The following is a 16532-nucleotide window of genomic DNA, read 5'->3' as shown; positions in this document are numbered from 1 at the left end:
TTTTAAATGATTGAAAATATACATCTGTTAAAATGAAAATTGCTTCTTTCTGATGATTTGCTTGCCACATTCTGAACACAGTTGAAACGGGACATTTTTCTTTGTTTTTGTGGTGCCTCTGCTTTGCCGGTGATTTAAATACCTGTGTGTTCTGCTTTGTGGGTAACTCAGCACAGAAGAGTGTCGAGTATTTGAAATAATGCAGAAAAAAATTAGGCACGTATGGACCTGTGGATTCTAAACCCTCTTCTGTTTGTTCCTCAAAGATCGAAGCCGCGGTGGAGGCCGCCAGAGAAGCCTTTCCAGGTTGGTCAGCCCGGAGCCCCCAGGAGCGCTCACAGGTCCTGACCCGGCTGGCGGATTTGCTGGAACAGTCCCTGGAGGAGTTCGCCCAGGCAGAGTCCAAAGACCAAGGTGAGCGCCACTCGTCCATCTGTAAGGTGTCTGGGCCAGGATTTTTCTGTCTTCCATTCTCTCTCTGGCAGAGATGGTTTGAGTTCAGGTGTCGCTTTCTGTTTTATGAAAAGCAGAATACATTACTCAGATATTGGTGATTAATGCCCTCATTCCATTAGTTTGCCAGACAATCTCTCGCTTCTGAACCTTAAAGGATGGGACTCAGGTTCATATTTCCTGCCTCTGGACTGTTTCAGAGGCCCCTTCATTGGTGCCCCTCTCGAGACTAAGGCTTTCTTCCCCACCCTCCTTTTCTGCCACCCCAAGGTATTGCATCAGCCCCCGGAGGGTAAGTCCTGCCTCATCACAAACAGGTAGAGAAGGCAGCTCCTGCATGGTAGGATTTGTAGAAGGTTAAGGGGCCTTTCCTGCTCCACTAAGCACTGATCACCATCCTGCAGGGAAGCTGAGCTCCTGCCAGCAGAGAGCCATTCTTTCTGGTTCCTACTTGGAGTCCACGGAGTCCTGTATATCTCACTGAGGCATGGCTTATCAGGAGATTTCGCTACCTGGCCCCCAGAAGACCAGGGCTGTGGCATGTAGGAGGGAGGGATTCTGCCTCGCAGCCCAACTGCCCTGCCTGCGGCTTTTGTGTTATACACATTGTTATTGTTGTTAGGTGCCATCAAGTCAGTTCATAGTGACCCTATGTACAACAGAACCAAACTCTGCCCGGTCCTGCACCATCCTCACAGTCATTGCTATGCTTGAGTCCATCAATTCAGCCACTGTGTCAATTCATCTCATTGCAGGCCTTCCTCTTTTTCACTGACCCTCTACTTTACCAAGCACGTTGTTCTCCTCCAGAGACTGGTCCTGATAACATGTCCAAAGTATGTGAGACAAAGTCTCCTCATCCTTGCTTCTAAGGAACACTCTGGCTGTACTTCTTCCAAGACAGATTTGTTTGTTCTTCTGGCAGTACATTGTTTATTCAATATTCATCACCAACACCATAATTCAAAAGCGTCAGTTCTTCTTTGGTCTCCCATATTCATCGTTCAGCTTTTGCATGAATATGAGACAATTGAAAACACCATGCCCTGGGTCAGGTGCACCTTAGTCTTCAAGGTCACATCTTTGCTTTTTAATACTTTAAAGAAGTCTTTTTCAGCAGATTTGCTCCATGCAATACATTGTTTAAATTCTTGACTGCTGCTTTCATGGGCATTGATTGTGGAGCCAAGTAAAATGAAATCCTTGAGAACTTGAATATTTTCTTCAATATTTACTTGGATTATATACACAGGCAGTCTATTTTAAGCTTTTGGCACAAGGAGGATACTTCAGAATTCCAAGGTAGATAGTTGAGAGATGATCTCAATCCCAAATATGTTAATGGACACCATTTTGATGTCAGGGATTGGGTGTGGCTACTGCTATAATAAGGGTGGTGAGAAGATAGGATTAGCAGACATTAGGGATGAAAAGGGACCATATAGCCCTCCTCCCTTGGTTTCCAGATGAGGAAACAGAGGCTCACAGCGCTTCTGGGGTATACAGCCAATTGGGATCATCCCACTGCTATGTCTGTGTCAATGTGCTGCTCCTTCAGGCCCAACCATGCAGAGTCCTATCTCAGATGCAGGCTCTCTAAGCACTCTGGAGTCCAGGTGTTGGGATAGGAAAGCTCCCAAGGCCTGTGGGCACCAGGAAACTTACCAAGTGACTTGCTGCATTTAAATGCAACGCTTTTACAAGGAACATCAGTAGTCTCCTAAGAAGCCATCCTGTAAGAATCTCAAGTATGGGCCCAAGTATAATTATGGACGTGAATCATAGGAGAAATTGCGAAGTGGAAATGGCACTAGAATAGACATTAGGAGGTCTGGTTCTAGTCCTGGTTCTTCTACTAACAAGCTGTGTGACCTTAAGTGAACAACTTCATATTTCTGATTTCTTAGCTACTAGATTACCTGTAAGATTTTGCCAGGTATGTAATACAATGGCGAGACTGCAGCTTACACACTTTGGACATGTTGTCAGGAAGGATCAGTCCCTGGAGAAGGACATCATGCTTGATAAAGTCAGGGTCAGCAGAAAAGAGGAAGACCCTCAGCGAGAGGGATTGACACAGTGGCTTCAACAATGGGCTCAAGCATAACAATGATTGTAAGGATGGCAAAGGACCAGGCAGTGTTTTGTTCTGTTGTGCATAGGGTCGCTATGAGTCAGGATTCATTCAACAGCACCTAACAAGAACAATGACAGAATACAAGGAGCCCTGGTGGCACAATGGTTAAGCACCTGGCTGCTAACAAAATGGTCGCCGGTTCAAACCCCGTGGTCGTTCCACAGGAAAAAAGACCTGGTGATCTGCTCCCGTAGACATTGTTGTTGTTGTCAGGTGCCATCGAGTCAGTTCTGACTCATAGCGACCCTATGCACAACAGAACTGAACACTGCCCGGTCCTGCGCCATCCTTACAATTGTTGTTATGCTTGAGCTCATTGTTGCAGCCACTGTGTCAATCCACTTGGTTGACGGTCTTCTTCTTTTCCACTGACCCTGTACTTTGCCAAGCATGATGTCCTTCTCCAGGGACTGATCCCTCCTGATAACATGTCCAAAGTATGTAAGAGGCAGTCTCGCCATCCTTGCTTCTAAGGAGCATTCTGGTTGTACTTCTTCTAAGACAGATTTGTTCATTCTTTTGGCAGTCCGTGGTATATTCAATATTCTTTGCCAATGCCACAATTCAAAGGCATCAATTTTTCTTTGATCTTCCTTATTCATTGTCCAGCTCTCACATGCATATGATGCGATTGAAAATACCACGTCTTGGGTCAGGCGCACCTTAGTCTTCAAGGTGACATCTTTGCTTTTCAACACTTTATAGAGGTCCTTTGCAGCAGATTTACCCAATGCAATGCATCTTTTGATTTCCTGACTGCTGCTTCCATGGGTGTTGACTGTGGATCCAAGTAAAATGAAATCCTTGACAACTTCCATCTTTTCTCCATTTATCATGATGTTGCTCACTGGTCTAGTTGTGAGGATTTTTTGTTTTCTTTATATTGAGGTGCAATCCATACTGAAGGCCGTGGTCTTTGATCTTCATTAGTGTTTCAAGTCCTCTTCACTTTCAGCAAGCAAGGTTGTGTCATCTGCATAACACAGGTTGTTAATGAGTCTTCCTCCAATCCTGCTGCCCCGTTCTTCTTCATATAGTCCAACTTCTCAGATTATTTGCTCAGCATACAGATTGAATAGGTATGGTGAAAGAATACAACCCTGACACACACCTTTCCTGACTTTAAACCAATCAATATCCCCTTGTTCTGTCTGAACAACTGCCTCTTGATCTATGTAAAGGTTCCTCAGGAGCACAATTAAGTGTTCTGGAATTCCCATTCTTCGCAGTGTTATCTGTAGTTTGTTATGATCCACACAGTCGAATGCCTTTGCATAGTCAATAAAACACAAATAAACATCTTTCTGGTATTCTCTGCTTTCAGCCAGGATCCATCTGACATCAGCAATGATATCCCTGGCTGCACATCCTCTTCTGAAACCAGCCTGAATTTCTGGCAGTTCCCTGTCGATACGCTGCTGCAGCCGTAGAGATTACAGTCTAGGAAACCCAAGGTGGCAGTTCTACTCTGTCCTATAGGGTCACTATGAGTCAACTCGATGGTACACTTCACTGCCAACAACAACATAGTACTTAGTTTCTGAGCAAGAGCCAGAGTCATGGATTTTGTACCTTCATAGTCTCAAAGTTTGGTTTTGGTGGGTTCTGTAGGAGTTAACGGAGCTCTGGTGGCGCAGTGGTTAAGAGCTCAGCCGCTAACCAAAAGGTTGACAGCTCGAATCCACCAGCTGCTCCTTGGTAACTCTATGGGGCAGTTCTACTCTGTGCTATAGGGTCGCTATGAGTCAGAATCGACTTGATGGCAATGGGTTTGGGTTTTTTTTTTTTTTTGGTAGGAGTTAACTGCTGCTTTCTAACAAATCTTCCCCAAACTCAGTGGCTGAGAACAAAAATCACTGTTTATTACTCTTACATCTGGAGTTGCTGGAGGATGGGCTTGGTGAGGAAGCTCAAGTGGACTCTGCTCCACACATCTCTCATCTTCCTCCTGGGCCTGCAGACTAGCCCGGGCATATTCCTCTCACCGCAATGGTACAGGTGGAAAGCAAAAACACACGAGGCCTCTTAAGGCCTAGGCTTGGAACTGGCACACTCCAGACTCATTCCAATGGCCAAGGCCAGTCACATGGCTGAACCCAAAGTCGAGGGGCAGGGAAATATACTTTGTCCCATTGGTGGGAGGAACTGAAAAGATGCATGACAAGGAACATAGACATGGGGAGAGGTGTAGAACTGGAGCTGATAATGCCCTCTTCCACAGGTTCTATAATGCTCTGTAGAGAATGTCAAAGCAATGTTAACTTGAAGACCAGTTAGGCAGTCAAGTTATTTAGAAAAATATTTGATGTCGGTTACTATCCCACTCCCAATTTTTAAAACTCCTTCCCAGAGGTCGGAGTAATAGAGTCAACGTCTGTAAATCTTTGTAATATATCTGTTAGTTAGAAAAAGCCAAAAACCCGCTGCCGTCGCGTCTATTCTGACTCACGGTGATCCAAAATCTTAAAAAAAATCACGCTTGCTATAAACCAATCTAAAGTTAGGAAATTGTCTTACTCTAAGGCCTTTCAAAGAAAATGTTTCCTTTACTGGTGCTCCTGACACTGCAAAGTCCACCTGCATCATTAAAGATAACTCAGTAACAGTCCAGGTCAGCTGGTGTTTCTCTCTCTATTCAAACCAGGAGCTAGGGAATGCATGGGGCCTGGCGTGGCCCACGTGGTGAGACCCACAGCATCCCGTGCTAGGGAGCCCCCATCAGTCTCTGCCATATGCCCATCTGAATGGCTCCTCAATGTGTTTGGATGACCTTTAATAAACATCACATATTTATAAAAGTGTGTCTTTGTGAGGTACAAATACAGCTGCCTTAACACCCTTGTTTCAATCCCTTTGTAGCACTTAGAAAGCCTAGGGATTTTGAATTGAAAGCGCTTGCGTGGAGAAAGCGGCAGCATCTGGTATATTCATGATTGTAACCAGGGATTCTTTTCAGTTCACAAAGCAAAGATTATTTGACTTATCTTTAACCCCATACTTTATTTTATAGCCTTAGACCTAATTATTTCAGAGTTTTATCAAACCATGACCAACTTTTCCATAGTCAAGGAGTGCCTGCCACAAGCTGGAAGGAACCAAGGATATCTGAGTGTGAGTTGGGATATATGTGTGGTAAATGTGATGGACATAGTGTTTCACTAACTTTGTGGTGGAATACACCCGTGGTGCTTTGTATTGTTTACTTCTTCCAGGGAAAACCGTAACACTAGCGAGGACCATGGACATTCCCCGGTCTGTACAGAACTTCCGGTTCTTTGCTTCCTCCATCCTTCACCACACGTCAGAGTGCACGCAGATGGACTACGTGGGCTGTCTGCACTATACGGTGCGGACCCCCATGGGGATTGGTAGGTGCTGTTCACGGAAAGCCTGGATTGCAATTACACACAGAGAGGCTCAGCAAATTCCTGTTGAATTGATCTAAAGGAACAGATTAAGGAAAAGGAAAGAACAAACTTTTCTACTTTTACTAAAAATTAATTGGCCCCCCAAATCTATTTCTAGTTTATTTTCTTTGTAACAAATTCCCTACTTATTCCTGGAATATTGTTCTTGGAAAATTATAGGAAAAAAGAATGACGGTGAGAGTAAAGTCACATACAAGGATTTTTGTGCTCTCTGTAATAATAATAATAATAAAAAATTTCTAGAGAGGTAGTGAAGCCGTCAGCTATAGGCTCTTGTCAAGCAGACTAGCGAATTGAAGTCAACCACAGGCAAGGTTGGAAGAACAGAAAGGCTTATTCACTGTTTGCAAACTAGGAGCCAGGCAGGGTTTGGTGACCTAAGGCTGCCAGCTCCCTGAACCAGGGCAGATTTGCTCCTTTTATAGGGAGTGACACACATAGGTATGAACAGCGAGGGGAGGATCTTCAGTCTTGTGATGTGTTTGCAGTCCGCTTAATTTTAGCCAATGCGTTTTTGCGCAGTGCTCTAAAAATACTGCACGGAGCCCTGAAAAACAGTGACAGCTCAGGACTGCCACCCCAGGAAGGTCATAGAGTGGGTAGATTGGGAGTCAGCCAGCCTGCGCCTCCAGCTCGGAGAAGACAAGAAAAAACCTGGGGATTTGAGCAATCACAGTGAAGTGCTATAAAAGTTGTAACAAAATGTAGCAAGAGCACTTTTCTGGAAAAACAACTATTATGGGATTGTTAATAACACTTTCATGACTGCCTGCTTCAGTAAGGAATGAGCTCAAGGATTCTGGAAATGCGTGGAGGCATGTTGCTCGAAGTTGTGCTTCAGTATTCTTATTTGAAAAGCCAGAATGATAGTTTAATTTTATTATATATATTTTTGTATGAAATAAAAACATTAGTAAGCGTAGCACTTAGAACAGTGCCAGGCATGTGGTAAATAAGCTTTCACTATGAATTATCTAAGGAGTCTTGGTGGTGTAATGGTTAAGCACTCAGCTGCTAGCTGTTGGAACCCACCAGCCACACAGTAGGAGAAAACACCTGGTGATTTGCTCCTGTAAAGATTACAGCCTAGGAAACCTTAGGGGGCAATTCTGCTCTGTCCTGTAGGGTCACTATGAGTTGGAATGACTTCTCAGCACACGACAACAACAACGCGAGTATCTACCTCCTCATTTATTTATTTGCCTTTTGTCCTTTTGGGGACATGATATATTGACAATGACTAAAACCATCCAGTAGATGTCACATTTTCTCTGAGAAAAAAATCCCAACGATCCATGTTTTAGTAGTTACATTTTATGCTAGGATAAGAAAATACAAGTTAAAAAGAAAGAAAATGGGACATTTTACTGCTTTGATCCTTTGAACCCTTTGGAAGTCATATTCGTAAGGCATTATGGAAAGTGAAGCCTCCTCCCAAGAAGTGTTCTAATGGGTTATGCTGAAAACAGATTCTGTTAGCCCCTAAAGAACAGGTTTTTTCAATGGAAAATTTAATGATATAACATATTTGCTTACTTTCGTAGCACAGGCTTGAAGGAAGAGTATAAAATGAGGTGAATTCATTTCCTTATTCATAAGGTAGATTTTATTTTTGCATGTTTTACGTCATCGAGCCTAGGAAGTTTCAGAATATTGCATGGAGACACACTCTAGACGTTGGCCATGTTGTTTGCCCAGCAAACCTACCTGGTCAGGATACAGATGAGAATCTAGAGAAAATTGTTTAAAACACACACACGCACATAACAAAAACCCTTTGGCTAGCTAAAATGGATTTCATTGGGCTCTCAAAAGGAACACTCAGAACCTATTTGCTCTTATTTATTTTACAAATCTAAAAAGCTTGAGATTTGTGTCTCAATTCTCAGGGCAGATTGTCCAGTAGGCAAGGTAAGCATGGTGCTTATCTTGCTTACCAGATCATCTGTGATGAACAATTTCAGTTTTTCACCACATGAAAGATTCTGCTTCTAGGTATGACTGGCATCTGTCTCTCTCCCAACCTCACAGCACCTTCCTACAGAATCAAAGCCTCTTTTCAAATTTACAGTCCTGACAGGGATGGATTACCCAATGGGCAAGGTAAGCACGGGCTTGTTTGTGCTTACTTCCTAATCTGTAGTGAACAATTTCACTTTTTTTTTTTTTTTTTTACCAGATGTGATGAAAAAACATGCAAAATTGTTCACTATAGACTAGAAATAAGCACAGTAAGTCTCTGCTTACCTTAAATTGGGTAATCTGCCCCTGATCCACAACAGATTAAGAACAGAGGTGGGGAAACTTGTGAGAAGAAGTAGCAGCTGGACAGTTGGGTAACAGGAGGGAAAAATAAAAAAAATTAAAAAAAAGAAAGAAAGAACTATAAAGATCAGTCTGTAAATCCCCAAAAGTATTGCATTTTGGGTTCTTTCAGCCACAGAATTTGTATTGCTGCTGTTCGTAATTATATTTGGAAGCCATTCAGAAAAGAATAAATTGTGTTGATCATATGCTACTTTAAAAGGTACAGGTGCTTGCAATGTATTTTAGAATTATTTCCCTGAAGTTAGCCACCAACAGCAAAGCTTTGTGTTTTAGAAGAGTAAGCAGGAGTTTCATGTGGCATGTGGCAATTCTGCTTTAGTAATCCCATTTGGCCAGGCTGCTTTAATAATCTCATTTGGCTGTGCTTGTCTCCTTGTTTTCAGCTGGCCTGATCAGTCCTTGGAATTTACCACTCTATTTGCTGACCTGGAAGATAGCACCGGCGATTGCTGCTGGGAACACTGTGATAGCCAAGCCCAGTGAGCTGACTTCAGTGACCGCGTGGATGTTGTGCAAACTCCTGCCTAAAGCAGGTGATTTGGTGTGGAAGGGTGGGGGAGGCACGGGGTTGGCTTTGGGGTTGTAAGTTTTGTAGGCTTCAGCCCCATTAGTGTCACCAACTTCTGGAAAGTCAGAGCAAAGTTATTTTGGATAGAAACCGTCTGCTCAACAGGAAAATCGATTCCAGGGATATCTTTGGTTTTTTTCTCCCTGATCTTTTCCTGGGAAACCCCTCGTGTCCACAGGGTCCCCCCACACTGCTTCCTCTGTTCAGCTCTGCGTGAACTGTCCCACTCCACAGGGCTGTCGGCTGACGTACAAGGCTAGCATAGTAGTAATGCAGTGATAGGCTTAAGAGCCTCCGTGTGGTGTAAGTGGCCAACAAGCTTGGCTGCTAACTGAAAGGTTGGAAGTTCAAGCCCACCCAGAGGCACCTCAGAACAAAGGCCTGGTGATCTATTTCTGAAAAGTCAGCCATTGAAAACTCTATGGAGCACAGTTCTACTTTGACACATATGGGATCACCAGGAGTTGGAACTGACTCAATGACGATAATTACTTTTTGTTTTGTTGATAGGGTTAAAGAGCCCAGATCAAATCAGACACCAGCCTGCTGCATATATTTTCTTCAATTGTCCATTTAAATCTTATGTTTGAGCTAAGTTAATTTTGATGAAAATAAGAATATTGCTAGATACTTCTATGGTTTATATAAATATTTAATGTCTAATAGAAATAACTGATTTTCAAGAGATTTGAATGTACACTTACTCAGTTTTCTCTGCATTTGAACCCACTTCTCAGAAGCAGATATAGTCTGGCCTCTGCTCAGCACATGAAGGACCACACTTTAGCTCCTTGTCCTCTTTTTGCTAATAGTTTAATGGCCACACTTGAGGTACGTTCCTGGTTCAGTTCTGGGTGTAACTCAGTACAGGCACAGCCTGACAGGCACAGGTGTTCCAAGGTAGCAGACAGGACCCACCAGTATGTAAACCATGAGAAGGCCCCTTGTTTTTGGGTCTTTTGCTTGTATCTCCACATACCCCTGGTAGGAGTAATGGGACAGGTGGTGGGGAACAGACTTACTGCCTCCCTGGCAGTGTCAACCTCTCCTGAGACAAGTGAAGTCCACAGAGAAGACACTGCTGAACTCACCCACATGCATAGAATGAGCTGTGCTAAGAGCTCCATCTCTTGCCCTTCTGGATCCCTTTTCATCTGCCTTCCCGAGAGGCTAAACATACATGTTGACCTCTGGAAATGTTTAGTTGATTCTCTAAGCCAGGGTCTAGATAACCGGTTAAAACCATGCCTGTTTAGGGAAGGCCTTGGGCCTTAAATCATACCAAACCAAAGCTGTTGCTGTCGTGTCGATTCTGACTCATTGTGACCCTATGTGACAGTAGAACCGTCCCATAGGGTTTGCAAGGAGCGGCTGGTGGATTCAAACTGCCGATCTTTTGGTTAGCAGCCAAGCTCTTAACCACTGCATGACCAGGGCTCCCCTTAGTCCTTATGACCCTTGTATAGCTGCTCCTCTCCCTCGTATTACGAGTGATTGAGTGGCGCTCCCAGCCTAGGTCTCATGAATGAGGCCTTCCAGCCTAGGCCTTTGGGATGACCTTCTGTGGATAAACTAGGCTTCTGGAGCGTGTGTGCTGTGAATGTGTCCATCTTGTCCATGTGCCAGAATGTGCCAGCCCTCCTTCACAAAAGTGACCACATTCCAAATTAATTCTTGGCAGAATTGAGTCTCTCATGTCTGCAAAGGTCAGAGGCGTTTCTTCTCTGCCTGGTGACTATAGCTGCCCAGAGTGGGACAGGAGTAGGTCTCAGGCTTGACGTTGACCTCATGTCAGGGAGGGGTGCATGGAGGCGGGGGCAGCGCCACGGAGCCGTGGTCCCATGAACACTTCCCTAAAATCAAACATGTCTTGGTCTGTGAGCTTTATCCTTCATAACCACCCTCTCCTTTCATATACCCCCAACTTGGTCCGCAAGAAAGTTCCAAGTTTCCGTCTCTTTGTACAGCATTGATCTTATTTCTTGTGAGCTAATAAGCTTATTGAAGTCCCTGGATGGTGCAAATGATTCATGTGCTTGGCTGCTAACCGAAAGGTTGGAGATTTGAGTCCACCATGAGGTACCTTGGAAGAATGGCCTGGTGATCTGTTTCCAAAGAATCAATCATTGAAAACCCTGTGGAGCACAGTTCTACTCTGGGCACAGATCGACTCAGTGGCAGCTGGTTTTTAATAAGCTTTATTATACTGAGACAGCTTTAACCCCTCCCTCCTTCCCTCCTTCCCGGACTGGCATTGCCAAGCTTGCCTCCTCTGACGAACATACAGAGCGTCAAGCTCAAACTGCACCTCTCTCAAGCGCTCCGTTTCTCCCCTGGGGCTGAGAGGAGAATGGATCACATACACACAGTCCTGCTTTAGAGCAGTAAAGCTAAGTATTACAAGAAAAAACAAACAAACAAAAATAAACTCAATACGTTTTGGATGTTTAAAGAGCTAGTGTCTTGAGTCCTGTGTGTTCAAACAGACTTGATGGATGACCTTTCCCCTGAAATAAAATCAATTTAAAAAGCACACAGCGAATGCCTCTTTGGGAGTCCTAGAATATTCGTGTTTTCCTCGTGGGGATGCCAAATGTTTGCCCTCCTTTCTGGAGTGTCCGCTGGCTGTGGTTTTCTGGCCCTTCCCATTAGTTTTTGTTCTGCTCTATTTCAGTTTGAAATCTGACTTGTTGCCCTCTTGCCAAGCCCCAGCATTTGAGGTACCACTTTCCCTTTGTCACCTGTTAGCCACCTACCTCCAATTTTTGCAGATTTGTCATTTCCAGTTAAATTGCCTGCCTTGTCTTATAACCAGGGCCTCTTAGCAGTACGTACCCGTTGCTGCTGAGCAGGCTTCGACTCATGGTGCTCCCATGTGTGTCAGGGTAGAACTGTGCTCCCTGGGGTTTCGATCGTTGAGTTTTTGGAAGCAGATCACCAGGCCTTTGGTCCAAGGTGCCTCTGGAAGGACTTAAGCTGCCAAACTGGGTTAGCAGCCGGGCACATTAACTGCTGGCACCACATTTCTAAAAAAAAAAATTTTCATTACTCTTTGGTCTAAATGACAAAATGATACTGAGAAGTAATGGCTAGCAGACAGCTGTTAAGGTGTTAACATCGGAGCCTAAGGAAATGGGATCCAGTGTTCATGCTGCTCTGTAGGAGAAGGCAACCAGCCTGCTGAAAATGAGCTCATTTTCCTGTGGTGACAAATAGGTGGTGTTTTTATGTTCTCTCATATGCTTTTCCCTTGTTAAAATACTACTGTAAACATTAGAAATGATTCAATCCATTTTTTGCCTTCAGGATTTATAAAGCCTAACATCCCGCCCCCTCCTGCCCCACTTCTCCATCCACCTACACACATGCTTGATATTAGAGGGAGAAGCAGAACCAGACCCAGGAAACGGTGGAAAACTTGCTCTGCTGGGAAGGCCTGTCCTCTCAGCCACTTCTTTGTCCAACCCGGGTCCAGGGTGCTCTCACACTATGGTTGGCCCAAGTGTGCCCTCTTCTGGTAGTGACCTAAGATCGGGACTGACCTAAGCTAGATTAGGGCAAATGTGCATGTTGGGCATAGAGTTGGGCTTATTAGGCTGGAGGCCTGTCAGACACCATCATGAGATAGTGAACCATTTTTCCTGGACTGACTTGCTGCCTTTCTGACTTGGACTGACTTGGACTGCACTGCCTTGCTGACTTTCCCCATGTGTCTCCTTGAGGGCAGTATTGATTACCTAGGACTGCCCTAACAATGCACCACAAAATGGGTGGCTTTAAATAATAGTAATGTATTTTCTCACAGCCCTGGAACCTGAGAGTCCCAGGTCAAGGTGTTGGTCACGTCGATTCCTTCTGAGGGCTGAGAAACTGTTCCATGTATCTTTTCTTCTGGACTCTCCAGGCATTCCTTGGCTTGCAGCTGCAGTGTCACTAGGAGTCTTCTGTCTCCATGTCTTTGTGTAACTTCCCCTCTTCTATAAGGACATCAGTCGCATAGGAGTAAGACCCACCCTACTCCAATATGATTTTCTGCTAATGAATAACCTAACTAGTAACATTTTCAAAGATTCTATTTCCTAACAGGGTCACTTTCACAGATACAGGGGTTATGGCTTTGACATCTCTTTTTGGCGAACATAGTTCAGTCCATAACAGGGGCTTGCCTCAGTGGGGCCTGGTTTATCCCCAGGGTGATTGCTGAGGATGTGGCTCTATGGGAAGGTGTTATGGATGGTAACGTTTGTGTGAAGTTATTTATACTTTAAAAGTGGATTCTTGAAGAGGAGGTTTTAAGCCAAGACAATATGTTTCTAATGAGAGAATTTTTACCTGGAGCAAGGGAAAAATACTAGGAGCAAGGAAGCAATTCAAAAACCATACTCACCGGAGAATTCCTGCACCCACCATTAGTCCAGCCTGGAGAGGTAAAAAGAGGTAAAAAAAAAAAAAAAAAAAGTTTTTTTTTTTTTTTAAAAAAAGAGGTAGGGGGAATAAATTCAGGAAGACCCTAAGAGCTCTTGGACACAACACAATTGTCCACATGATTTTCTTTCTGGACACTTTAAGCTTTCTAAAATGAAGAAACATGTCTGATTTGTAGAAGGTACATTAAGCATTCATTCATTCACTTAACAATTATTTGTTAACCTGCTACTACCAGCTTTGCCACTTACTGGTTGTTACTTAAACACACGTTGCCTTAATTTTCTCGTTGGTCAAGTGAGGCTAATACTAATACCTACCTCACAGTCATTGGGAGACCTGTTGTTGTTGTTTTGTGTAGCCAACTCTGACTCACAGTGATACCATGTGACAGAGAAGAACTGCCCTGATAGGATTTTCTTGGTTGTAATCTTTACAGAAGCAGATCACTAGGTCTTTCTCCCACAGAGCCAGTGGGTGGATTTAAATTGCCAACTTTTTGGTTAGCAGCCAAGCACTAACCAATTGCACTAGGGTAAATATCACTTACAGCAATGGCTGGCCTATAGTAAACACCCAAAAATGTGAGCACTTCCTGGTTTTTATTCTATGAGCCAAACTGGGCCATGGCATAGGGGATGCAACAGAGCAAAAATAAAACACATACTGTTTCTGCTCTCAGACAGTGTACCTTTTAGTGGAGGCCAGGTTCCTATAAACAAGTAAATCCATGAACACAATAACTATATGCAGATGTAGTGTGATAGGAAGGATGGGGGCACTTATTTTAGACGTTCTCAGTAGATGGAAGTCAGAATTGGAGTGTGATGGTGCTGTCCATAACCTTGGGCCACAGGACTTCCAACTCACAAGTCACCTTCCCTGGGGAGCCTTCCCCTGCCCCTGGGCCACGATAGTCATTCTGTTCTCTGCACCCCTTCAACACTTACAATGAAACCCTCTACTTTACCATTTTCACGTTGAATTGTGAAATGCTGACTTGGAGGAGGGTACTCCTCCCTGACTGGACTAGATCTACCTGAACATGTCTCTGCATCCTCCACACCTCAGGCCTCATCAGTATTATGAAATGAGTTGCTAGAATGTTCTAGGCAAAAAAAAAAAAAAAGCACCAGGAAAATCTCACCTAGTGTGTACATTGACAGTGGAGACTCTACAGTCTCTCCTTTGCTATTAAACTACAGGCAGCCGTGAAAGTTCCAGGTGTTGCGCACTCCACCAAGGGCCCTTCTCCCCTCAGTCAAGCTATTTGACTTTCAAGGAGAATCTCCATGTAACCTGAAGCCCTTAACGTAGAGACAGGAACTGTTGTAACTGACACAATTTTCCATCCAGGGATTCCACCAGGTGTGGTCAACATTGTGTTTGGAATGGGGCCCATAGTAGGTGAGGCCCTGGTGTCACATCCGGAGGTGCCCCTGATCTCCTTCACGGGGAGCCAGCCCACAGCTGAGCGGATCACACAGCTGAGCGCCCCCCACTGCAAGAAACTCTCCCTGGAGCTGGGGGGAAAGAACCCTGCCATTATCTTTGAGGATGCCAACCTGGAAGAGTGCATTCCAGCTACCATCAGGTCCAGCTTTACCAACCAGGTATGTCTTGTAGGCTGTTTTCACTCTGTGGTCCTGTCAGGCTTGATCTGTTTTATCATAGTGCAAACCCCAGGCCATGAGTGGGTCAATCCAGTGCCATTTCAGTGAAAAAAGAATCATGGCATTGTTGGTGTTATTCTGTTGGCTGTTTGTTCAATCTCAACGTCCATTGCTGGTCTTGGAGAGTTACAGCTTCTGCTCAGCAACATCCTCTTCTTGAGTTACGCAACTCTTACCGATGACAGGCAAAATGGTTGATCTCTGCTGCTCCAGGTTTCTCCAGTCTTTTATTCACATGGTTGCCCAGTATTTTATAGCCATCCAAATGTAAACCTGATTCTCTCCCCAAAGCATCCCCAATGGATACATACCCTGAGATATGTTGTTGTTGTTGTTTAGTTTCGACTCATAGTGACCCTGTGTTCAACTGATCAAAACACTGCCCGGCCCTGTGTCATCCTCACAATCATTATGCTTGAGGCCATTGTTGCAGCCACTGTGTCAGTCCATCTCATTGAGGGTCTTCCTCTTTTTTATTTCTGAGATATAAATACCTGAAACAGCTCAGACCAGGTTACTTATCCTGGCGTCATGGGTGAACTTCAGGGCATCTTTGTGTTTCCTGGAATTATATAGCAGATGTTTTTCTGGGCTCCATAGTTTTCATCAGATTCCGCAGGGCCATGGGGATTCCCAAGGGTTAAGAACACTAGATCAAATCTACTAGACTGTAAGCTTCATTAAAACAGAAACTGTTCCTGAATTTGCTCAGCACTTTTACCATCAATGCCTAGAATAATGTCTAAGATATAACAAGTATACATAAATAGTGAATGGTTTGTTTTTTTTAGTTTCAAGATATTTTTCATTTTAACAGAGAACAAAGACTTAAGCCAAAGAGTTAGAACTTCCATAGGAAGAAAGACGAGTGGAATGAGATGTATCTTTATTTACCTAGCTCAGGTAATATTGGATAGCCCTGTTGAGCCTTCATTTCTTCACCAGTAAAATCATAGGAACAATAATAATGTTTTCCAACAAGGTTTTTGTAAGGGTAGAATAAAAATTATTTTCATTCTTTATAATCATTATTTTCATGGTAGCTATAATTGTAATTTTTTCACCATAATTCTCAGAATAAAATGGTTAGAAATATGTAGGGCTTCTGGATCAAGAGACATAAGGCAATTTTATGTTTAAAAATAAGCAAGTATCAAAGTGAACAATTAAACCAAGGGTTTTGATGTCTTAGAGTCATAAGAGAGGAGCAAGGTTTGTAGCCTGAGAAGCTGAAAAGAGGGAAAGTTGGGTGAGCTCTTAGCATTCAAGTAAACCAGTCCTGAGCATGGGGATGGACTGCAGGCTCCTTGGCTATCAGAATAGGGCTAGCTTTCGAGGTCGCCCAGAGACCTTTCCTCTTTGGAGTATTTTAACTTGTCAAAAGGAGAGGGGACTCACTGTCTGACCCAAGGCAACACGTGGATCTTAGGGAAAATGAACAAAGCAATTTAATTTCTTTTGCTTATTTGAGTAATGAGTTCCATGCAGTATATACCTCTGCCTCAATTAAACATTTGCGG

General features: G+C 43.8%; 1 protein-coding gene across 3 annotated transcripts in view; it reads left to right on the top strand.

The window, feature by feature from the left end:
• ALDH8A1 (aldehyde dehydrogenase 8 family member A1) overlaps positions 1 to 16532 on the top strand; it is a 35581-nt gene that overhangs the window by 5093 nt on the left and 13956 nt on the right. For 2 of the 3 annotated variants that reach the window (XM_049875625.1, XM_049875616.1), the window contains exons 2-5: positions 267 to 414; positions 5803 to 5958; positions 8730 to 8879; positions 14696 to 14952. In XM_049875625.1, coding sequence (XP_049731582.1) covers positions 267 to 414; positions 5803 to 5958; positions 8730 to 8879; positions 14696 to 14952 — 711 coding nt within the window. The remainder of the gene's footprint in view (positions 1 to 266; positions 415 to 5802; positions 5959 to 8729; positions 8880 to 14695; positions 14953 to 16532) is intronic. The other variant, XM_049875632.1, reaches the window with a different exon arrangement.

Source organism: Elephas maximus, chromosome 1 (assembly GCF_024166365.1).
Source record: "Elephas maximus indicus isolate mEleMax1 chromosome 1, mEleMax1 primary haplotype, whole genome shotgun sequence".
Lineage (NCBI taxonomy): Eukaryota > Metazoa > Chordata > Mammalia > Proboscidea > Elephantidae > Elephas > Elephas maximus.
The sequence above is the reverse complement of the archived record's forward strand: the minus strand, read 5'-3'. Positions and strand labels throughout refer to the sequence as shown.